General features: G+C 34.7%; 3 protein-coding genes across 3 annotated transcripts; all 3 read right to left on the reverse strand.

Annotated features, from left to right (window-relative positions):
* Positions 1 to 2780: 2780 nt before the first annotated feature.
* Positions 2781 to 9527, reverse strand: LOC114194078 (rust resistance kinase Lr10-like). The gene is made up of 3 exons (XM_028084122.2): positions 8713 to 9527; positions 8432 to 8464; positions 2781 to 3961 (listed from the first exon to the last, which is right to left on the reverse strand). Exons 1-3 carry the CDS (start codon positions 9101 to 9103, stop codon positions 2868 to 2870), a joined length of 1518 nt encoding a protein of 505 aa, XP_027939923.2. The 5' UTR covers positions 9104 to 9527; the 3' UTR covers positions 2781 to 2867.
* Positions 9528 to 15928: 6401 nt separating this feature from the next.
* On the reverse strand, positions 15929 to 22187 carry LOC146884061 (uncharacterized). The gene is made up of 2 exons (XM_085665497.1): positions 16410 to 22187; positions 15929 to 16321 (listed from the first exon to the last, which is right to left on the reverse strand). Exon 1 carries the CDS (start codon positions 21948 to 21950, stop codon positions 21036 to 21038), a length of 915 nt encoding a protein of 304 aa, XP_085521623.1. The 5' UTR covers positions 21951 to 22187; the 3' UTR covers positions 15929 to 16321; positions 16410 to 21035.
* Positions 22188 to 23629: 1442 nt separating this feature from the next.
* Positions 23630 to 24397, reverse strand: LOC114165504 (uncharacterized; the record flags this gene model as incomplete). Its single annotated transcript, XM_028050111.2, has 1 exon — positions 23630 to 24397. A coding segment is annotated over one exon (768 nt), but the record flags the coding sequence as incomplete, so codon positions are not given.
* Between the last annotated feature and the right edge of the window lie 636 nt (positions 24398 to 25033).

Here is a 25033-nt window from a genome sequence, read left to right on the forward strand (position 1 = left end):
TCACAACACAAGATTAAGGTATTACTTTCAAGACATTAAGGTATTACTTTCAAGACTTCAAGATTATTGTTAAAACTGACCCAACTATTTTGATCCTGCAAATAAGTAAAACAAACAATTAATATTTTTAAATTTAAAGATTTAATGGTAAAGATATTAATGGTGACTTTTAAATAGAAAAAGCAAATGAAATGTATTGGTTCTAACTTAGGGGAATGTAAAAATAAAATGGATAGGGTGGGGATAATGAAAATGTGTTGGGTTTGGCCTAAAGCGGGTGTAAAAAATAAAACAGGGTGGTATAAGTGGATAAAAATATGCTGGACTTGGTTCAAAGGGTGTACAAAATAAAAGGGGTATTTCTTTCTACACCCCTAAATTTTCTTCTTGCAGCTCCAAGTTTTTCTTTGATGAACATTATGTCCATATAAAAAAAATATAAATTAAAAATGTGATAAGGTAAGCGGTAATAATTTCTTACCAACCTTAATTACTCTAGCAACTTTGCCCCGCTGTATATTCTAATATTCTACACCCCCAACTCATGATCATTCATTTTCACTTTCATTAATATTGCATCACAACGACGTTTTGTAGGTGGTTCTTCTTCCTTCTAGAGCTATTCTTCGTTCATTTTTCTTCACTTTCATTCCAACAGTGTTTTGGATTTTGCAACTGCGTTTTCAACTTCTTCATTGTTAAGTTATTCTTCATCGTTCTTGTTCTTTCCTCTCTTTTGTCTCCGCTTTCATCATTCCACCTTCGGTTCACAAATCAAGCAATATATTTGTGATTTCAATTTTTTAAGAGCATTTTTTTTGTTGATTGGGGTGTAAAATCCATTAAAATCGAAAGCTAAAAATTGGGATTATCAAATGTGGAAGAGGAGGCTAAAATCCGTCATCATCGGATTCTGAAATTCGGGTGCACTGAATTTTGAAATGCAGGGTACAAAAAGTTTGTGATAGCCAATAGTTTCGGTTCATGAAAGCCGATAATATCGGTTCCTGAAAATTGGTACTTCCGATTTTTGAAAGTCGATAGTTCCACATCCTAAAACTCGGTGAACCAAAACTGACTTTTGAAAGCTAGTATTGCCGCATCCTACAAGTCAGTGACCACTAAACTGGCTTACGAAAACCAGTGTACCACTTCTTACAAGCTAGTGACTCTAAAACGCGAAAAATTGCGCTAGATCTCAGATTTTTCATCTACCCAAAACCAACCCCAAACCCCTTAACAAAAAGAAACTTACCTTATGAGGAAGAAAAGAATCCCGTGTGAAGAAATAGAGATGGTAAATAAATTTGTCCCGTGGGTATTGTACGAACTCATCTCCGTTTTGACGGAGAATCCCCCATTGATTGGGTATAAGTATGGGAAATTTCCGACTTTTTCAATTGGGTACGAGGATGGTTATAGAGATGTACATATCCCTGTCATAATACCCGTCCTTGCCATAATACCCGTCCCTGCCATATCTTCGTCATCATTTAAATTATTAAAATATTTACAATTATAATTTTTATAAATGATCGTTGTGGTTAAAATAATCTAACACAAATTATAATTTTTATAACTATTGTGAAAAAAAACCCTGTACTTGTAAATTTATAAAGAAAAATTAACGGTGTGTATATTTTTTTTTCTAAAAAAAATTACCAATATAATACTTAATAATTTCTATATAATTATTAGAATTAATTTAAAAATAATTATATAAATATTTAATAAAAGTGTAAATTTTAATAAAAACCAATTTTAAATTCGTGCGTATGCAGGATTGGTGTATGTTTGTTTGTTTATTAGAAGAGATTTAGGAGTTGAGAAAGAAATAATAAATATTTTATAATAAATATTTTTAAGTTTATAATTAGGTTTTGAATAGAATTATTGTGAAAATTGATTTACAGGTTTAGGATAAAACATCGAGTGAAAACATAAATTGTAAATTTTGTAAAAGTACATAGGATAAAACATATGCACAAATATTGAGTTAAATTTCTAAAAATATAACAAACATGCAAAAATATGTATAATAGACTCACTAAAAGGATAAAACATGTGCACAAATATTGATTGGACTTTCAAAAAATATAAAGGATATGTAAAAATATGTAAAGTAGACTCGCTAGAAAAATAAATCACTGTATGAACATATTGATCTAATGTGTATTATTTGACTTATTTAATTAATGCATTGACAAACTAGTCTAATATGTATTGTTAGACTTGTCTAATTAGCATATTGAGACACTCGTTTAATTATTTAATTGATTTGTCTATTTATCATGATGTTGTGAGATAACTATATATTATTATAATTTTTAATAATAATGATAAATGATAAAATATTAATAATTAAAAATAAGTATCACATAAAGTTTTACAATATAATAATAATAATAAGAATAACTATTATTATTATTATTATTATTAATAGTGACAACCAATTTATTTTCATTCTCTTTTGTATTTGTGATATCTAGTTATTATCACTATTACATATAATACTCTAGTGACAATAAATGTATTACTATTGTCTTATATATTTGTGATATTTTATTATTTTCACTATTACATGAAATTATTAGTGATAATTACTTTTGTCACAATAAAATTTGATTTTAGTGATATTTAAGATTATTGTCACAAGTACAATAGTGATAAAGATACTAGTGACATCTTAATTATTGTCACAAGATGGTATTGGTGACATATTTATAATTTTTAGTGATGAATATTAATATCAGTATAGTTACTTTTTCTTGTAGTGAGTGTTTAGAATAAAATGGATGCAAAATATTATTGTTCATTGTAGAATTGTATATACTGTACAAACAAAGTAATTTCAACATTGAATACATCTATTTAGAGTTGATTGTTTGATCCTCTATCACCGTTTCATCTGGGTAGAGAATAGGTTTTGGAGGCATTTCCAAGTCTTCAACATCTCCTTCAAGCATTTCTACTACTCTATCCATTGAGGGACGATCATTTGGTTTCAATTGTATACACCACAATGCCACTATGATCATCTTCTTTATTATTTTCCTTTCGTCCTCTGTCATATCTTCCATTTCAATAATTTCCTCTTCTCTAATGTGATTATAAATCCAAAGTGGAAAGTAAAGCTGACTTGAGTGTTCTACAAGGGGGTTTAAATTCTTTCTCTTGCTTGCCATCTCCATCAAGAGCATTCCAAAACTATACACATCAACCTTATTGGATATTCCTCCAATGTTATTATAAAATAATTCTGGAGCCATATATCCAATGGTTCCTCTTGCTGCAGTCATTGTGACAATGCTATTATCTATTGAATATAGCTTTGCCAACCCAAAGTCAGAGATCTTCGGTAGAAAGTTTTCATCTAGGAGGATGTTGTGGGGTTTTATATCAAAATGCAAAATCTTCATCTCACACCCATGGTGGAGATAAGCAATCCCACGAGCCACTTCAATTGATATATTATATATTTTTTCATAACTTAAATGAACCCTCTCATCTTTTGAAAAAATAAATTTATCGAGAGATCCATTGGACATGAATTCATACACAATATAACGCTTTGAGCCATGAACACAAAATCCAATTAACTTTACCACATTTTGATGATGTATTCTTCCAATGGTTGCAATTTCACTGATAAAATCTTGTCCATTTCCTTTGGATTTGTCTAACATTTTGATTGCCACACAAGGTCCATTGGACAACTTTGCCTTAAATACCGAACCAAATCCTCCTTCCCCTAATTTCTCTTTAAACCCTCCAGCCATCTTCTTAATTTGCTTGTATGAGTATCTAATAGGTGCCATATTATTTTTCTTAAGATAGTTTTCAATATTTTGATACATTGATGCATGTCTTTTCCGCCATTTGCATATCAAAACCACAACAATCAATGGTGGTATTCCAAGCAAACCTCTACAACTCCATGCCATCAAGACAAATGGGGTACCTGCGAGAAAATTTTGGCTGAGTGAATAAATATCATGGTAAAGAATCATTTGATTTACATTGTTAATATAAATACAATAAGGTACACGTTAAAGTAAAAGATTACATGATGAAAAAGTAAATTTAATTTCTAAATTAAACAAATATCAATATACTTAGTTGTTGTTGAAGTTCCTAAATATAAGAAAGTTTTTCTTTTATAGGATGTAAGAAAATTGTCTTCAACGAGGAGCATGTATTCTCATGTGAATGTTTAGATAATGAATTTGAAATTACATATAATATAGTTAATAAATTATAATTTTTTTTATCAGCAAAAACAAATATAATATATTAATGGAGCAATTGGGTTGCCCCAACCCGTATACAACAAGCTTAATAACATAAAAAGGAAAATACAATATAGTAATACATTATTTAGTTGCCCTCCCTGCAACAAGGAAAACCCAACACAATATGACCAATGTTTATTTTCTAGCTATAGTATTTTTGACAATATGTTGAATGTACGATAAATCTCTTTCACTACAATAGCAAGATTCTTAGTTCCTTTATTCTTATAGTGTCTTTACCCCTCAAATAGATGCAACACTTGTGATATAGATTGTCTTCTAGTATTAAATGTGTAAGATCCGTGAGAATTAATTAATTAAATAGATGCAACACTTGTGATATAGATTGTCTTCTAGTATTAAATGTGTAAGACCCGTGGGAATTAATTAATTAAATAATTAATTAATTAATAAATGCGAGTGGTGGGAACTTTGAGATCATTAAATGTTAATTGGTATGACGTGGAAAAGTATTAGCTCAAATGGTTGAGAGTACTTTGATTGTGTGAGAGGACTTGGGTTTGAGTCTTATGTATGCAATTTATGCGTTGATTGATTTATTATCATTTTGATAATATAATTGTGTCTATTGAGTGATATTATAATTGTAGAACTTTGATAATTATCACTAAATATAAGTTGGTTGAATGGTTGTGTATGGATTTGACCTTTTTTTTTGTGAGTATTGGGTGCACAAGAGACTAAATTGGGAGTAAGGTTGATGCAAGGCATAGCTGGACAAGGAACCTTAATTTTTGCCCTTTTAATCAAGCATTCCAGGTTAGGGGAGGCTGCTTTGTATGTGTATAAATTATGCTTATGGTTTTGCGTTTCTCTTATCAAATTGATTCTTGTATGCTCTGGAATTGTGATATACTTGATGTGTATGAACATTTGTGGATATTGGTTTACTGTGCTAAGGTTATTTTTCTATTTTTAGGATGAAAGGGGTAAGGGTTTTGGTTCAGAATGAGGGATCATGTATGAGTCCCAAGATTATGGTTCAAATGTGATTATAATATGTCTATTTGGGTTGTTGGTGCTTATATGGTTGTTTAGTACGAATTACATTGTGTTGGTATGGTCTTGTTGGTTGATTTCACCCGCATAACGGATACCCGACATATATAGGTACAGATATGAGACAAATATTTATCCAGCGGGTAAGATACATGGGAGCTACTACCTGTACCTCACCCATCTTGTTGACATCCCTACTCATGATGTCCAAAAGATATCCAAACCCAATAATCACACATTTTCCTTATATAATTTGTTGCCCTACAACTAAAAAAGAGGTGACTTATTATTTCCTCATTATTTCCACACATTACACACATTCTAGTTCCCAACTCTATACCTATATTGTACAAATTGTTGTATGTTGTAACTTTATTTAACATCATTCTCCATGCAAAGTGTTTAATTATTGGTAACGCTTTAATTCTCCAAAACTTATCGTAGAAGACTTCATCCTCACCTTTGATTCCATTTTGCAACTTCTTATATGCAAACTTTACAGTATAGACTTTTATTTCTTCATCCTTCCATTGCCACTCATCATCACTATCCTTAACTAATACACCCCTGTAATTGGTTCTACATTGCATTATTAAGTGGTTTTTCTCATTCGAACCACTCTCTTCTCTATTCAAGCTTCCATATCCATCGATTTTCGTACCAATACCCAAACTCTCTAGTGTAGCATGTTTTAGGTTTGAATTAGCAAAGAGTCTAGGGTATTTATCCCTCAAAGCAAATCTCCTAACCAAGTGTCATCCCAAAACAATATTTATTTCCTGATCCTATTTCCAACAAATACTATTGTCAAACCAGTTACCACTTTGTCCTCTCCCGCACGCTATCATAACATCTCTACCATCCCGAGCCGCTAATTTGATTCTTATTCTCCTTTAGGCTGTGTTCTTTTGTAGGTATGAATATGGGAGAGAGTGTGAAGATGGATTTGGGTGAACGAATTTGTGTGTTTTTTTTAGTGGATTTAGAGGGTAAAGTGAGTGGATTTGGAGATAAGTTTTATGAAAGTTAGTGAAAGATTTGATTGATGTGATAAATAAAATAAATTATAAAAATATATAGAATTAGAAAGTTACCAAAATACCCTTGATGGAAAAAGAGAATGATTTTGTAGTTTGATGTTATAAAAATAATTATAATTAATTAATACAAATTAAAAAAATATTAAAATTATATGAAATTTTAAAATAAAAAAATTAAATTTTTATGAATGTAAAAAAAATTTATAGAATTAAATTTTTAAATAAAGTTATACAATTAATTTTTAAACAAAATTAAAAAAATTAAAAAAAGTTAAAAAAAAAAATAACACATACGCACCGGTGTCGTAACCGGTGTTAAGCTCTTCTAGGCATTGGTTACGGAATCGGTGCCCACACACACACCATGCTACAGTCACTCACCACCTTATTTCACACACTTTCACACACCACCTTATTTCACACACTTTCACACACCACCTTAGTAATAATATACATGAAGAGGGTAGAAAAGTAAATGTTTATATATCTTCCCAGATCTCTGCAAAGTTGAGAGGATAAATTTTTAGAATAATCCCGTAAATTAGTCGTCGCTTTTCTGGTTAAATCGTTGAATGAGAACACAAAATATTTTTAAATCCATCTTTGTTAATACACATGAACAGTAGAAACCTTTCAAAAAAATAGAGGCTTAGTGCTCTCCATGACCTATATTTTGACATAAGATGTCTTTCCATAATCCAGTTTTTTTCCTTTCCTAATCTCCATTTCCACTTTCCTAGTAGGACTATATTAAAAAGTTTTAAGTCTTTGAATCCCAATCCACCTTTTTTCTTAGTTTTACATTATTTCCCATTTTATCCATGCAATCTTCCTACCCTGTATCCCCATCCCCACAAGAAATCCCTCTATAGTCTCATTTCCTTTAGCACATAATGTGGAACTTTAAAAAATGATATGAAACAGAGGGATTGCTGATAACACATAATTTATCAAAGTCGCTCTTCGAGCAAAAGATATATTTTTCCTTTCCATCTAGCTAAACTTTTTCTTATTTTTTATATCATATATTTCCGAAACTCCTTTCTTCTATGATTTCCTCCTATTTGTATCCATAGGCATGTAAAGAACCGACAATAATCCACGGTTAAAGATTACTCCAGATCTCTCTGTGATCCTATATTAAACTCCTATGCCTCCTATCCTGCTTTTATGAAAATTTAAGTCTAAAGGCCAATTCAAAACATCTGATAATGCTTTTTATAACCAAGATAGTTTGGGTATACGCCTTACATACAAACAACATATCATCAACGAATTGCATCATGGAGATCAATATTTCTCTACCACCCACCTTAATCCCTTCTAGTAAACTTTTACCCTAAGCTTGCCTAAGTGTTCTTGCTATAGTCCTTCTACCACTATTAGGAATAAGAATGAAGTTAATGTATCCTCTTGCCTTAAACCTTTTTGAGGTTTAAATTCTCCTGTCAGACTACCATTAACTAAGATAGATAATTGATGACTATAAGCATTCCCTTATCCATTTAATCTACATAGAGCAAAATCCTAGCATTTTCATTATGTACGAAAGCAATTTTCAATTGACTGAATCATAAGATTTTTCAAAATCTACGTTTACTATAATATACTTACCTTTTTTTCCTCTTAACTTCATCTACCACATTTGCTACCAACACACTATCTAATAATTTTCTATTTTCTAAAAAGTTTACTGCTCTAAGTCTGTAACTTTATTTAATACTGTTTGCGGCCTCTTTAAGATTGGCGTATATTCATCCGGTCCTTGTGGATATTTTGTCTTGCATATTAAGCAAACAAACGATGCATTACTTCCTTTAGGCCACTTTTCACATCTATGAAAAGTTATATGTTATCTTTACCAACGGATGGAGGAAGAAGATTTTGAGAACTGAGGAGAAAGTCATCACGTAACTAATTCTTGTTATTATTCTTAGTGGCAAACTAAAGCATATACGTTCTTGTCATGATAATAAAAAGAAAGTCTGCATAAATTTATTAGTAAGATTGTGTGAACTTTATATATATCTCATATATAACTAAAAGAATTGGTCAATTATGATGATAAAAATTTCTTACCTGCTGATTTCTGTATCAGCTCTTCCAGTATACCTATATATATCACCCAAAAATGAAAGAAATATAAATTTTAGAACATTGTTGATCCCGACTCCATCGTACCAAGAAGACTATTTGCATAATTTCATAAAGCTATAATGCATGAGCTTTTCTTTTACAGCAGCTTTCAGTTCTGACTAATACAGGTAAAATACAAAAAAAAATGAATTGTTACTTTTTTTTTAATTAATTGAATAAATAGAACAAGTATGTGTGTGGTACTTGATTTAGAATCCACTCACCGAAGTTGCAATATTGAAGCTTCTGTATAGAAGAGTCGAAATAGCAATAAGTTGATGAGAGTAGACAATTCTGGCAGGCGAGTTTTACCCAAGAAATCTCAAATCCATAGGCCAAGCTGCTGTGCATGGAAGTGTAGGAATGGTTATTGAAACTCCTCAAAGATGTTGGAGCAACAAGCTTTATGTCACACCCAACTTCCATGTCTGCAGCTTTCAGGTCACCACCGACAGCATATGCATAGCCCTTTGAGTCCCACTTCACGCACTCTTCTGTTTTCACATACTTTACATTCTCTCTCACTGAATGGTTACAATTCAGAAACACTATATGCTTGAAATTCAGCGATTCCCAATTACCATGCGGATCTAGATCGGCTTGGTATGGACCCATGCGGTGGGTGTAAGTGTCAGAGAAATTGGAGCGAGAGAGGGAGCGGAGAGGAAGAGAGGAGCAGTTATGGAGTTGATTGCCTGAACATGGTATTTTGCAGAGTGCAGATACAACGCCGTAACATTATTCTCACAACCAAGTTCATACCTTTCGTCCCCACACTTCTCTGGGTCGCCTTTTAATCGAAATGGATTAGTGATGTTGCTGATTTTGCCACACGAAGAAGGAAGACAACGAGCATGACTTGTGTGGAGTAGAAGTAGCAGTAGTACCACCAACAATGTTGTCTCTCTCCACAGCATCATGTCCAAACTGTTTCTCATTCAATTAAAATTTGAATGCAAAAGTTAGATTTTGAAAACCAGACAGACTGAAGACTTTATGATACACACTTTTAAATACTCGTTAAATGCGTGAATTCTTATTTAGGTATTACATCATGTAATTTTGTTACTGGAGTTCTCTGAGTTTCTAAAACCACATAAAATCAAATAAGGACAAAATCTTAAATATATACTAAATAATGGAAAAGTTATCGAAATAAAATTTTATATCCTGATTCAAAAGCAATGTTTATATTTTTCTTCTTTAAATATTTGCAAATTATTGAAGGGCTAAAAGTTCCACCACATGTACACTTGTGACGAAAAGAATATCATCCCTGTTGATAAGGTCTATGGAGCCAGAAATTGTAATAGATTTCAGAGTTTTGTCTTACATAAACACTTAATAAATATTTTAATTAGTACAATTATTTTTTAAATATTTGTTTAAATTACATAAATAAAATATATTTTATTTGTATGAATTTTAATTTAATAAAAATTATTAGATATTTTAATTAATATAATTTAAATTTTAATCTAATTTAATATATTTTTATTGGATTTTAAATTCGGTTAACATTTTTTTAAACTGTTTTTTGAATTGTATTTCAAAATTCGGTAAATTTTGGAACTGGACTTCGAAATCCCTAAATTTCTTAATTAGATTTCGAAATCTGATAAATTTCTTAATCGAATTTCAAAATCCGATAATTTGTTTAACTGGCTTTCAAATCCAATAAATTTCTTAATCGGATTTCAAAAATTCAGTAAATTTCTTAACCAAATTTCGAAAATCTGCACATCCAGTATATAACAATTTGGTGTGGGAGGATCAATAAATATAATTGGAATACTTATTAAGGGAAATATTTGGTATCACAGTAAAATTTTGGGGTGTAAGAGAAAAGTTAAAAGTGCAGAAAGAAACTCGCAATTTTGGCCAGTCCGTCTCAACCGAATTCGAACTTTAATCAAATGTACATGTGCAAATGCATTATTGTCTTACATAAACACTTATACTATTAGCAGTTAATTGTTTTAAATTGCTTTTAATTAGTTTTAATTATTGTTTAGCAGTTATAATCTGTGAATAAACCAGGTCAATAACTGGACTTATATTTTAGGGACTGGAGCTATTTTTTAGCTCAACTATTAGTCTGTTATCCCATTACTTTATGCGTGAGTAATGGAGCAGTTACTTTAGTTTTTTTATTAGCTTTAAATGTGTAATCTGTTTCAGTATTGAATAATAATTTTCAAGTACAGAATTTCAGAGCATATCTTACTTGTTAAACGTTCACATCTGGTATCATAGCTCCTTTATAGGGGCCTGAACCAAAACCAGAGTTAAGAGAGAGAAACACTAAGGGAGGGGTTAAACCATACATAGGGAGAGTGTGAGAGAAACACTGAAAGTGAGGGGTTTAAACCAAATATTGGGTGAGTGTTAAGAGAAACACTACGAGAGTCAAAGACAAAACAATGGCAGATTCTGGAAAGTATGTGCAGCCTGTTATTCCCAAGTTCGATGGACACTATGATCATTGGGCAAAGTTGATGGAGAACTTCGTACGATCAAAGGAGTATTGGCACTTGGTGGAACACGAAATTGCAGACGTTTCTGATAAAACGAATGCATCTGAAGCTGAATTAAAGGCACTTGAGGAACAGAAACTGAAGGATTTGAAGATAAAAAATTATCTCTATCAAGCAATTGATAGAGAAATATTGACACAATTTTAAATGATGAAACAGCCAAAAACATCTGGGATTCAATGAAGCAGAGGTTTCAAGGCTCCACACGAGTCAAACAAGCATAATTACAAGCATTGCGCAAAGATTTTGAGACATTACATATGAAGGAAGGTGAATCAGTTAACTCCTACTTTGGTCAAACACTGAAGGTAGCCAAAAGCATGAAGGCATGTGGTGAAAACATGAAAGAAAATATCACAACCGCAAAAATCTTGCGGTCAATGACTGCAAAATTTAATTACGTTGTTTGCTCCATCGAAGAGTCCAATAATATGGATATTATGACCATTGATGAACTCCAAAGCAGCCTGCTCGTCCATGAACAGAGAATGTTGCTCACTGTTGAAGAAGAACAAGTCATGCAAGCCGTGACTGATGACAAAAGTGGAAGAGGCAGAGGAAGAGGACGAAGCAGAGGAGGATCTTTCAGAGGCAGAGGCAGGGGAAGACAATCTTTTAACAAAGCTGAGATACAATGCTTTAAGTGTCATAAATTTGGACACTTTCAATATGAATGTCCTACGTGGGAGAAGAAGGTCAATTATACCGAACTAGAGGAGGACAAAGTAGAAGAAGAAGATGAGCTTTTATTAATGGCCATTGCAGACCTCAATGAAGGAAACAAAACATATTGGTTTCTAGACTCTGGATGCAGTAACCACATGAGTGGTAACAAGGATTGGTTGTCAGAATTAGATGAGACCTATCGTCATAAAGTGAAACTTGGAAATGATGCACAAATTGCTGTGATGGGAAGAGGCAGTGTTCGAATTATTCTGCATGGTATCACACATGTATTTTCACATGTGTTCTATGTTCCTGAACTCAAAAGTAATCTATTGAGTATAGGACAATTGCAAGAGAAAGGATTAATGATAACAATTCAGCACAACAAATGTGTTGTTAATCATCCTGATCGAGGACAAATCATGGAAGTAAGTATGAATGGCAACCAGATGTTTGTTCTTTCAGCAACTATTGTGTCAGCAAAGGCAACTTGCCTTCAAGTGAACTTGGAGCAGGATTCTCAATTGTGGCATAATCGGTTAGGACATTTGAGCTATGATGGCCTCAAAACGCTTGTCTCTAAACAAATGGTGAATGGGTTGCCATCAATCACAACTCCCAAAGATCTGTGCACTCATTGCTTGGCTGGAAAGCAGCACCGCAATGCCATGACAAAAAGGAGCTTATGGAGGGCATCAAAGAACTTACAACTTATTCATGCAGATTTATGTGGACCTATTCGGCCAGTATCAAGTAGGAACAAAAGGTATATTCTGAGTTTTATTGATGATCTATCAAGAAAAACTTGGGTATATTTTTTGAGTGAAAAATCAGAAGCATTTCGTTGTTTTAAAATTTTTAAAGCATTGGTTGAAAAGGAGACTGGAGAGAGCATCCTATGCCTACGAACAGATAGGGGAGGGGAATTTACATCCCAAGAATTTGTAGACTTTTGTCAGAATCATGGAATTAAAAGACAACTTACTGCTGCATACACTCCTCAGCAGAATGGAGTGGCTGAGAGGAAGAATAGAACCATTATGAATATGGTTCGGGCTATGATAATAGGAAGGAATGTCCCAAAAATATACTGGCCAGAGGCAACAAAATGGTGTGTCCACATTCTCAATAGAAGCCCCACAGTAGCAGTACAAGATAAAACTCCTGAAGAGGCATGGAGTGGAATGAAGCCAACAGTAGAGTACTTCAGAGTATTTGGATGTCTAGCTCATGTTCACACACCAGATCAACAACGAATCAAACTGGATACCAAAAGTAAAAAATGTGTCCTACTTGGTGTTAGTGAAGAATCAAAAGCATACAGGTTGCTTGATCCTATAAATAACAGGATCATAATCAGCAAGGATGTCATTTTTGAAGAAGGGAAAAATTGGAATTGGGAGAAGAATGAGCAAGAGAACCATCAAGACAATTTAGATTAGGGAGATGCAGTGAGCAACACTGAAAAGCAATCAGTAGAGAATGAAATCAATGATGCAGAACAACAAGATGCATAAATTTCAAGTGATGACCCAATACAAGCAGAAGCCCGTAATGAGCCAAATATTCTTGCAGCTGCACCAGTTGAAGGAAGGGCTAGAAGGAGCAGACGACAACCAATCTGGATGGCAGACTATGACAAAGGAGAAGGTCTTTCAGATGATGATACTACAACTGTAATGTTAGTGACAGAAGATGATCCAGTTGTATTTGAAGAAGCCATCAAGAGTAAGAGATGGAGAGATGCCATGAAAAGAGAAATGGAGGCAATAGAAAAGAACAAAACCTGGGAATTAACTAACTTGCCGAAGGGAATGAAGCCAATTGGAGTAAAATTGATATTCAAAACAAAGCTCAAAGAAAATGGAGAAATTGAAAAATTTAAGGCAAAATTAGTTGCTAAAGGGTATGCACAACAATATGGAGTGGACTACACATAAGTATTCGCACCAGTCGCGAAACTTGACACCATACGGATAATACTCTCAACAGCTGCACACCATGGTTGGAGCATTTTTCAGTTAGATGTGAAAAGTGCTTTCTTACATGGAGAACTAAATGAAGAAATTTATGTTCAACAACCAACTGGTTTTATGAAGATTGGTGAAGAAGAGAAGGTATACAAATTAAGAAAGGCATTATATGGACTTAAACAAGCACCAAGGGCTTGGTACAACAAAATAGAAACCTATTTCCTACGTAATGGTTTTGAGAGATGTCTCTGTGAACACACACTTTTCACCAAATCAGTTGAAGGAGGTAAACTTTTAATTGTAAGTTTATATGTAGATGATTTGATATATACTGGAAATGATGTGAGCCTATGCCATAGCTTCAAAAAATCTATGATGTCAGAATTTGATATGACTAACCTAGGAAGAATGAGGTACTTTCTTGGAGTGGAAATTTTACAGGACTCAAAGGGAATTTTTATGTGTCAAAGGAAGTATGCCCAGGATGTACTGTCACGGTTTGGGATGAAGGATTGCAAAGCTGTCAAGAATCCAATTGTTCTAGGAACAAAATTATCCAGAGAAAATGCAGGGACCAAGGTGGATGCCACTTTATTTAAAAAGGTGGTAGGCAGTCTCATGTATTTGACAACAACTAGACCAGATCTGATGTATGGAGTCAGCTTGATCAGTAGATTCATGGCCAACCCCACTGAGACTCACTGGACTGCAGCTAAAAGACTACTAAGATACTTGAAAGGAACTACAGAGTTTGGGATATATTACAAGAGAGGAGAAAACACTAGTATAATTGCCTATACAGACAGTGATTTTGCTGGAGACTCAGATGATAGAAAAAGTACTTCAGCATCTGTTTTCTTCTTAGGATCTGGAGCAGTTTCTTGGTCCTCTAAGAAGCAACCAATAGTTACACTATCCACAACAGAAGCTGAGTATATAGTTGCAGCCTCTTGTGCATGTCAAAGCATTTGGATTAAAAGAATCATGGAGACTCTTTGTTTCAATGAGGAAAATAAGATTCTGATGTTATGTGACAATAATTCAGCCATTCAACTGTCCAAGAACCCAGTTTTTCATGGAAGAAGTAAACACATTGATGTTAGATTTCATTTTTTAAGAGATCTTGTTAAGGATGGAAGGATTAATCTCAGTTACTGCAATACACAGGACCAAGCAGCAGACATAATGACTAAACCACTTAAATTGGAACAATTTTTAAAACTTAGAAGCATGCTGGGAATGGTTGAAGCGCAGGAAATAAACTAGATACTTGCAAGCATCTAGTTTAAGGAAGGGAATATTAGCAGTTAATTGTTTTAAATTGCTTTTAATTAGTTTTAATTATTGTTTAGCAGTTATAATATGTGAATAAACCAGGTCAATAACTGGACCTATATTTTAGGGACTGGAGCTATTTTTTAGCTCAACTATTAGTCTGTTATCCCATTACTTTATGCGTGAGTAATGGAGCAGTTACTTTAGTTTTTTTATTAGCTTTAAATGTGTAATCTGTTTCAGTATTGAATAACAATTTTCAAGTACAGAATTTCAGAGCATATCTTACTTGTTAAACGTTCACAGATACATGCAAATACATTGACGGAGTCAAATGTATATATAACTAATTAATAATTATTGATTAGTATGTATGTGAACAAATATAACTCACTCTTAGGAATGACATAGGCAAGGTAGAGACAAACTTTATTATTTAATATTTCGTCTTTAAATTAAAATTTTAAATAATCCGATTTTAAACCTCTTGTACGTGTTAGGAATAGTCCAAGTGTGAGTCAAAAAGTCCCACATTGAATAGAATAGACAAAGTTAAACACTATATAAGAATAAAGACCCATAACACTATTGCCTTAAAGTTTTGGTGTAAAAGTAGTGTCAAAGGTCTTGTACATGTGTAAGACTAATGAAATATAACCATATGGAACCACAATCTCTCAATGACCATGACCATGACCATGACTATAAACCACTGTTGTGTGTGTGTATATATATATATATATATATATATATATATATATATATATATATATATATATATATATATATATATATATATATATATATATATATATATATATATATATAACCCAACAGTGGTATCAGAGCCAATGGTTCGAAGTGACTGACCGCATAACCATAACCATAACCATAAAAGGGGTCACCTAAGGGAAATATATCCATATCAAAACATAATACCAAAACATGTGAAAGAATATATAACCCAACAGTATGAGGACAAAAACAGATTGAAAAGTCACTTGGGAGACTCACATATCAACTATAGCCACCAAATTTTTCTGGCGGGCCGAGTGTGAATAGTGATGAAGAAACAACAATGGCAAACATTTAACTCCATAAGCAAAGAAAAAAAGTCCTCCTTCTAATTCCCTCGACCATGGCAAATATGCTCATTCTGCTTGCACACTTGAAGAATTACTACCTTTTCATCAATATCACCTTCGGGCTTGATAGCTAACCAGAAACAGTGCTAAATAAACAAAAAAAAAGTTTGTTGTGCTATTAAACAAAAGAGTTTAGGTAGGACCACAATAAACAGGGCAAATTAAACAATCACAAAAGTAATGGTAAAGGCAACAGAGGTTCGATGGAGGTATAACAATTGGAGAAATGAATCATTCCTGAAAAGGTAATAAAGGAAGGACAAATTCAGTGACAGAGACACAAAGGAAATGTTGATGAAGAATGACAGCAGAGAAAGAATCATACCACATGTGTCCTCATTGAATGCAATCCCTTAATTTTATGCTCTCCCTTATATTACGTGAACTTTTGCGCAATTTCTGACCCTCCGTATTGCTTGCCACCTGTCCCTCACGCTTAACTCATTTGTTCACCTTCTTTATCTCATGTTACAATACTCCCCTCTTGAACATCAACCTTGTCCTCAAGGTTAAAATTGGGATAGGATTGCTGCATAACTTCCACGTCTTCCCAAGAACTATCATCAATATCCCATTTAATTAGCCATTGCTTAATTTCCTTCCCATTGTTGATCAGTGTTCGAACATGCTGATTGGTTGTATGAGGGATCTAAACTCATTTGTAGTAAGGGGCAATGGTAGGTAGTGTTGCTTTTGATCACCATGGAAGTTTTTTAGCAAGGAAATGTGGAAGAGCGGAAGTATCTTTGCAGATTGGGGAAGCAGTAATTTGAAAGCCACAATGTAGAAATCGTGCAACAAAATGATTAACGTTTGGACAAAAACCAAGAGGGGGTGAATTAGTTTTAATATTAAAATTAATACTTTAATTTTTTTTTGAGATTTTACCATTTAATTTAATATTTGTTCCTTTAAATGCAATCGTAGATGCAATAAAGAGATAAGGAAGAAGATTTGACACAAGTATTTATACTGGTTCAGATCAAAAGATCCTACGTCCAGTTGTTAATCTCTTTAAACAAAGAGATTAACTCAATCAATAATAATAACACTACAATAAAATAATCAAGATAGTAGGGAAAAGAAAACACCTCTCTTGAAGACACAAGAGATGAAAGTAACTTTCTCTGAATCACACAGAGACCTTGACCTAGCTTTCCTAACAATAAAAACACTCAATCTCCTAGAAACCCTCTTTGGAAAAGTTATCGCTCTACCCACACTAGGCTTTTCAAAGAACTTTTAAGAACACTCAGAGAACTTCTTTGCAAACACAACACTAAGACTCTAGCTCTCAAAAAGGTAAGTTTGAAGTAGAACTATAGTTCCTTAAATAGGGGTTTTGAAAATTAGGTCAAAAACTAAACAGTCATGTTCAAACTGCCAAGGATAATCGATTATCACTATAATCAATTGTTCCAGTGCATTTTCTAAAAACAAAAGTTTGAGCAGATAATCGATTATCTAGGGTGATAATTGATTATTCTAGTGGGTTTCTAAAAAAATGAGCTTAGCTTAAGATAATCGATTATCCTAAGTGATAATCGATTATCCTAAGTGATAATCGATTATCACAATGGTTTATACAAAAATAAGAGAATCAGAGTGATTACTATCTTGTTGTTGATTATAAGCTATTCTAAACACTTCAAGGCAATTACAAGATAACTTTAAACATAGAACACTTGGCTTCAGATTGTCTTCCGGATGACTTTTGAGTTTCTTTGTCATCATCAAAATTTTGCTTTAACATTAACTTGTCTTCTGCTTTTGCCAACACACATGCCCAATTTTCTCAATAGCTTCGAATGGGCCAAAATACCTTAAACTTAATTTCTTGTTCTTCCTTAACACGACTGAATGTTATTGATAAGGTTGTAGCTTGACCAAAGCTAGATCACCCACTTCCAAAGTAAACATTTATGTGGTTTTTATCTTCTTGTCTCTTCATATAGTTTTGAGATTGGTGCAATTTCACCTTCAACTTGCTCAGCACAATGTCACAAAATGTCAAGCTGTGATGGGGGTTTATCATAAATAGTTTGGTAAGAGGATGTGCCCATGCTATGATGGAATGCAAAATTGTACCAATATTGTGCCCAAGGAAGCATCTCGACCTAGTCTTTAGGATGATCAAACACGTAGCATCGAAGATACATCTCTAGAGTTTTATTGAGATTTTCGGTTTGACCGTCGGATTGTGGGTGATAAGAAGAACTCATGGCCAATTTGGTGCCTTGTGATTTGAATAGTGCGTCCAAAATGAATTGATAAACACCCTATCCCTGTCCAAAACAATTGACTTGGGGAAACCATACAACTTTACAATGTCCTGAATGAATGCGTTTGCTACACTCTTATTGGTAAAGCCAGGTTTTAATGGAATGAAATGCTCGAACTTAGAGAGCCTATCTATCACGACCATTATAGTTGAATAACCATGAGACAATGGCAAATTGGTTATAAAGTCCATTGCAATATCTCCTTAAATAAGGTTAGGAATAGGAAGTGGTTGAAGGAGACCCGGTCGATAAAGAGTGATCGATTTTTGCTTGTGGACAAATGACACAAGCTTTGATAAATTTTCTGATATCCTCTCGCATCTTAGGCGAGTAAAACTATGCTCCAATTCTTGCGCTGGTTCTAGTGGTACCCGCATGTCCACCCACCTTGGAGGCATGAAATTTGGCCAAGATCATATTGATGAGGGTTTGATCATTAGGTACCAAAATTTTACCCTTCCTTACGATTACATCATTGTGCAATGTATAATCTTCATAGTGCCTGACATTGTTCATGCAATTCTGACAAATTTGTAGCAAGGACTAATCTTTTTTTGTGGCCTCTGCTACCACTATTAACTAAGAGTTAATAGGTTTAGACCATGCCATTGCAAAGCTTTTGGATAAGGCATTTGCAGGGATGTTTTCTTTCCCAGGCGAATAATTGATAGTGAAATCATAACCGAGGAACTTGGGCAACCACTGTTGCTGCTACAAGGTTTGTAGTGTTTGATCCACGAATTGTTTCAAATTTTTCTGATCCATTTTAATGATGAATTTGTGACCAAGTAGATAATGTCTAAATTTGGCTAAGGATTGAGTAATAGCATAAAACTCCCTTGTGTAAGCAGACTGCTTCTGCATTCTGAGTAAAATTTTCTTAGAGAAATATGCAATTGGGTGGTTATTTTGACTTAAGACAACCTCTATCCCCGAGCCGGATGCATCCGTTTCCAGAACAAATGGAACCAAAAATTTTGGAATTGTCAATACCGGAGCAATAGTTAAAGTTGTTTTTAAGGCGACAAAAGCTTACTTAGTGGACGCACTCCATTTAAAGGAGTGTTTCTTCAATAAATTTGTCAATGGGGCAGCAATAGTGGCATAACCCTTCACAAAGCGCCTATAATAGCCTGTCAATCCCAAAAAACTACGTAACTGTTTCATATTTGAAGGTGTACCTAGTTCTTAACAACTTCTAACTTATCAAAATCCATAGCGACCCTAACACCCGATAATGTGTGACCTAAGTAATTTATTTATTGGACTCCAAAAGTGCATTTGGAAAACTTGGCAAACAATTGATTATCTCTGAGAATGAAGAGCACAATTTCAAGATGATGAAAGTGATCTTGCCAATTGATGTTGTACACTAGTATGTCATAAAGAAAAACTAGTACAAATTGTCGCAACAGTCCGTGAAATATATGATTCATGAGACTTTGGAAGGTTGTCGGTGCATTGGACAGCCTAAAAGGCATGACCAGCCCCTTAACCCTTGATGTGTGTAGAAAGTCGTCTTGTGCCTATCTTCCAGGTTTAGCAGAATTTGTTGATAACCTGACCTAAGATCCAACTTAGAGAAATAGCAAGTTCCATAAAGTTCATCAATCAATTCATCGACGGTGGGGATGGGAAAACTATCCTTGATAGAAATCGCATTTAAAGCCCTGTAGTCTATATATACTCGCCAAGATCAATCTTTCTTCTTGACCAAGATGATTGGAGAAGAAACAGGGTAGTTGCTCGGTTGAATGATACCTTCCCGCAACATGTTGTCCACGAGCTTTTCAATTTCTTCCTTTTGGTTATGAGGGTACCTATAGGGTTGAACTCTAACAGGATTTGAGTATTCTCGGATTGGTATGTGGTAGACATGAGATCGGGGTGCGGTAGGCCAGAAGGGGTACTGAACACCAAGCTATAATTGTGTATAAGAAGTGCCAAGTCTGGTTTGAAGTCATTAGGAAGGGCAAGGCAGGGGAGTGGTTGGGATTACTCATGAACTAAGTGCATGTTGTACACTTCTGTTATGGCCTTTGTGTTGACCATACGCCTGATGTGATATAATTGGGCTAGCACAGGAATATTGTCTTGGTCAACTTGTAATGTAGTAAATTTCCCACTATATAGAAACTTAATACGAAGGGTGTCATAATCTACTAAATGAGGCCCTATAGTTTTGAGAAAGCTAGCACCAAGTATAAGATTTGTACCAGAAATAGGTAACAAAAACGCAGACAACGTGAAGAGATTGCCCTGAGCTTGTAAGTTTAAATCCTGAATCAAGCCCTCTGACTCCATGTAATTCCCATTGCCCACCGTGACCCTGAACCTGGGAGCTTGAACAATGGGATGTTTCAGAAAATGTGCCACCCTCAGCTGCAAAACTTATCGGAGCTACCTTTGTCAATCAAGACTGTTACTGATAAAGTATTGATATATGCTTTAAACCTCCATTTAAAGCATTCATAGATAGGTGATGCACTTCCTTGCTTTTTGATGCTTGTTCGACTGTATCATCAGATGGGTTTGTATCATTCTTCGATTCCTCCTCACTAAGTTGAAGCACTAAACATTATCGGTTAGGAAATTTGTGATTGAAAGAAAATTTTTCATCACAAAAATAACAGAGGCCCTTTCTCTCCTCAACTGCATTTCCGCCAGGCTTATCTTCTTGATAGTGGTGGGTTTGAGTTGCGGACTAGTTGGCGTGGTAATAAAGGTGGGAGAGGTGATTTGGGTGCAATGATAGATGGTTTGGTGCTGTGTTGAGGTAAAGGATTATAGGGAGTGGAATAGGAGGATGAAGTGGTAAATCTGGTGGAGTAGGAGGTTGATGATTTTGGTGGAGTGGAGTATTTTTCCTCATATAATTTTGTCAAGGCTACTACGTGCAACAAAGTGGTTAGGGTCATAGCAACTATATCACGTCTAATTTCAACAAGTAAACCACTAATGAAATAGTTTAAAACAACCTTCTCACTCAACCCTTTAGATCTATTCGCAAGAACCATGAATTTTAAGTAATAAGTCGAAACTGACCCATCTTGTTGCAACTTGAAGAGATTTGACATTGGATAATCGAATGGGGACGAACTAAATTGAGACTCCAAGGCATGGGTTAAAGCATTCCAAGTGGTGACGGCTTCGAGTTTGTGCAACATTTGGAACCAAAGGACCACCTCCTTCTTGAAATACATTGAAGCAATTTCAAAACGATCAGAGTTAGGAGTGTTATGATAGCTAAAGAACTTGTCTGCTTTAAAAATCCACTCAAGCACCGGAGTAGAACCATCAAAATGAGGGAAACCTAGCGAAATATCCTTAACTAGAGGAGCAACGTTGAAGGGAATATGTTTTAGCACCGAACCTGAGTTTGATGGACTGCCTAGAGGTTGAGAAACGTTTTCTAACACTTGCTGCAACACCAATTGGATTCGATCCATCTTTGTGTCCTGCGATTTGGATTGGACTGCAAGAGCTGCTTTGAGTTTTTCCACCGTTAACGACAAATGACGCAGATCCTCCGCATGGTGTTTGACCTCCGTTTGTAAGTCCTTCGTACGTGTGTTCTCAGCCATGGAGTTAATGAAAGCACCAGTGAAGTAGTGCTAAATAAACGAAAATAGTTTGCTCTGCTATTAAACAAAAGAGTTTACGTAGGGCCACAATAAAAAAGGTAAATTAAACAATCACAAAAGTAATGGTAAAGGCAATAAAGGTTCAATGGAGGTATAAAAATTGGAGAAATGAATCATTCCTGAAAAGGTAATAAAGGAAGGACAAAGTCAGTGACAGAGATGCAGAGGAAATGTTGAGGAAGAATGACAGCAGAGAAAGAGTCATACCACACGTGTCCTTAATTTTAAGCTCTCCATTTTATTACGTGAACTTTTGTGCAATTTCTGACCCTCTGTATTGGGGAAATTTGTAAAAAGGATCTGTTTCAAGGCTTTTTTGTAAAATGGGGTCGCTTTGAAAAAAAATTGCAAAAATGGGTCGTGTCGTCCGGCAGGGGAACGACATTAAGGTGAAGTCATCCTCCCAAAGGCCAGTTTCCTTTTTTTTTTTTTTTAATGAAGTCGTCCGGCCTCCGGCCGGTTTCTAAGATGAAGTTGTCTAGCAAGAGGCCGGTTTCAGTTAATGATTTTTTTTTTTCGTTGCAGTTTTATTTTATGATTTATAAATTTTTAATTTTTAGTTTTTCCAATCATTTACATTTCTTAAATTTTTGTATAGTATATTTAATTTGTGGGTATTCTTTTATTAATAATAAATTAATTTAAGAAAATACATCATATAATAAAAATAACATAATAAAAATTCGCAACCAATACATAATAAAAATTACATAATAAAAATTACATAATGAAAATAATATAATAAAAGTTACATGTAAATTGGATAAAGTGATAAATTACTGACGGTAGGGACAGTTGCCCCTATGATGTCCTTCATTTCTACAATATGAACATTTGCTTCGTCTGTTTGGATTTGGTTCATCGATCTCATTATGGATTCTATTAGTTGGTGGTCTTCCCCTTACCCTACGACGCATGTTTGGGTCTGAAATGAAATTTGGTCCGGTGTATATGAACCAATATTCTTTATTCCTAACCGGATGAAACTGTATTTCATATGCTTTGTTGATGTTGTAGAGGCTATAAACTAGGTGAATGTATGTGGTTAGGTCTATATGTGCGAAAGAGCAAACAACTATTACGTGATGACAAGGCAGTCGAACAGCTTGAAAATGACCACAATCACACCACCAATCATTTAATTTAACTGTAAAAGACATTGGTAGGCGGTGATCATGTGGAGAAAACATCTCTTGAACTTGAAATTCGTTATTGTCTCGTAAGTATCGACGCACTTGACACATTCCCGCTTGTTGTTGATTTTTTCTAATAATAGTATTAATTTCCTCGGGATACTGGTGGCCTGCTCGTAACATGGAGTCTGCCTTAACCCCTCTTTCAACAAACCATGTTGCGGTCCTTTCAAATGTTGCCTTAATTAGGGCACAAATTGGTAATGAACGAGCTCTTTTCAAAACAGAATTCATACATTCTGCCAGGTTTGTTGTCATGTGTCCGAATCTACTACCCCCGTCGTAGGCCTGAGTCCATTTTTGTAGTGGTATCCTATCGATCCAAGATGCCACTTCTGGTGAATGTGATCTCAAAGTCGCAACTTTAGCATCGAATATGGGTTGTTTGACCTCGTAAGCTGTAAAAATGCAATTATATTAGTTAATTTAATTATTGAATGTGATGATTGAAAGAAAAATTTTATTACCCATATTCTTTAACCGGTTTTTCAATTCGTGATTCTTGAATTTTTTGTTGAAATTGGAAGCAATATGACGTATGCAGTATACTGATTGCAATCCATCTGCTTCCCATTGTACTTCTTCAGATTGTAGGGCCGCCAATATGCCTTTCCCCTTGTCTGTTATCAAGCAGAGGTTTGGTTGTGGTGTAACGTGCTCCCTTAAGAGTTGAAAAAACCATATCAAGGCCTCCTTTGTTTCTCCTTCCACTATAGCGAAGGCCAAAGGGAATATATTACGTGACCCATCTTGAGCTAGTGCTGTTAACAATGTCCCTTGATATCTTCCTATGAGAAATGTGCCATCTACTTGGACAACTGGCTTGCAATAATTGAACCCTTGAATGCATGGTCCAAAAGACCAAAATACGCGTTCTATAATATAGCAAGAAGGGTCAGGTTGGCCACTAACAAGTCTAGGAGATCCAGTGCACTGAATTATTGTGCTGGGATTGCTTTCTTGTACAGCTTGATACCACCTGGGAAGTTCATTGTAAGACTCTTCCCAATCTCCAAACTCCTTAGCAAGCGCTTTTTGCTTACCATTCCAAGCTTTGTCATATGAAACTGAATATCCGAAACGATTCTTGATTTCAGCTACTAAACTTTTGATAGGTATGGAAGGATTTTCCTTTAAAGATTTGATAGGTATGGAAGGATTGGGTGGCGCATCATCACCAATGGATTGCAATTTGGAATGGTCGACAAAATCGGATCATTCAAGGTACACCGTTCAGCGGAAACGGTCATTTGCGTGATGAAACACCGTATATGCAGTGGTACATCAACCACACTATCCGTTATATATCTCCATCAGAATCTTCTGACGATGAGGTTATTTATAATACATTTGTAGCACATTTGTTTATCATACATACTTATTCATGCCAATAACCATGTTATTATTTTACAGTACGACATATCACAAGAACCTTCTCAGCCTGCTTCACAACCCTACACTGCCCATGTTGGGTCTTCTCCAGATTTCATGCATCATCACCAACCCTTTTTCGGACAGTCCCCTATGGGTCAAGGTCAAATGTTTGGACATTCACATCCTCAATTTGGCAACCCATCAAACACCTCATTCCAACACATCCCTTCCTCATACGGTTTCTTCCCGCATCAGTCAACTTATGGTGCTGGTCCATCACATATGTTTGGAACCACAACCATGACACCACCATCTGCCTATTATCCAGGATCTTCATCATCAATGCCATTCTATCCTCCGCCAATGCCTTCCCAATCACCACAAATTCCTCAAAATGTCCAAAGTCAACAAGATGAAGATGACGATGACGATGATGAACCATAACAACAACCACTA

This window comes from Vigna unguiculata, chromosome 8, assembly GCF_037176805.1.
Source record: "Vigna unguiculata cultivar grain cowpea cultivar isolate G323 ecotype 2 chromosome 8, ASM3717680v1, whole genome shotgun sequence".
Lineage (NCBI taxonomy): Eukaryota > Viridiplantae > Streptophyta > Magnoliopsida > Fabales > Fabaceae > Vigna > Vigna unguiculata.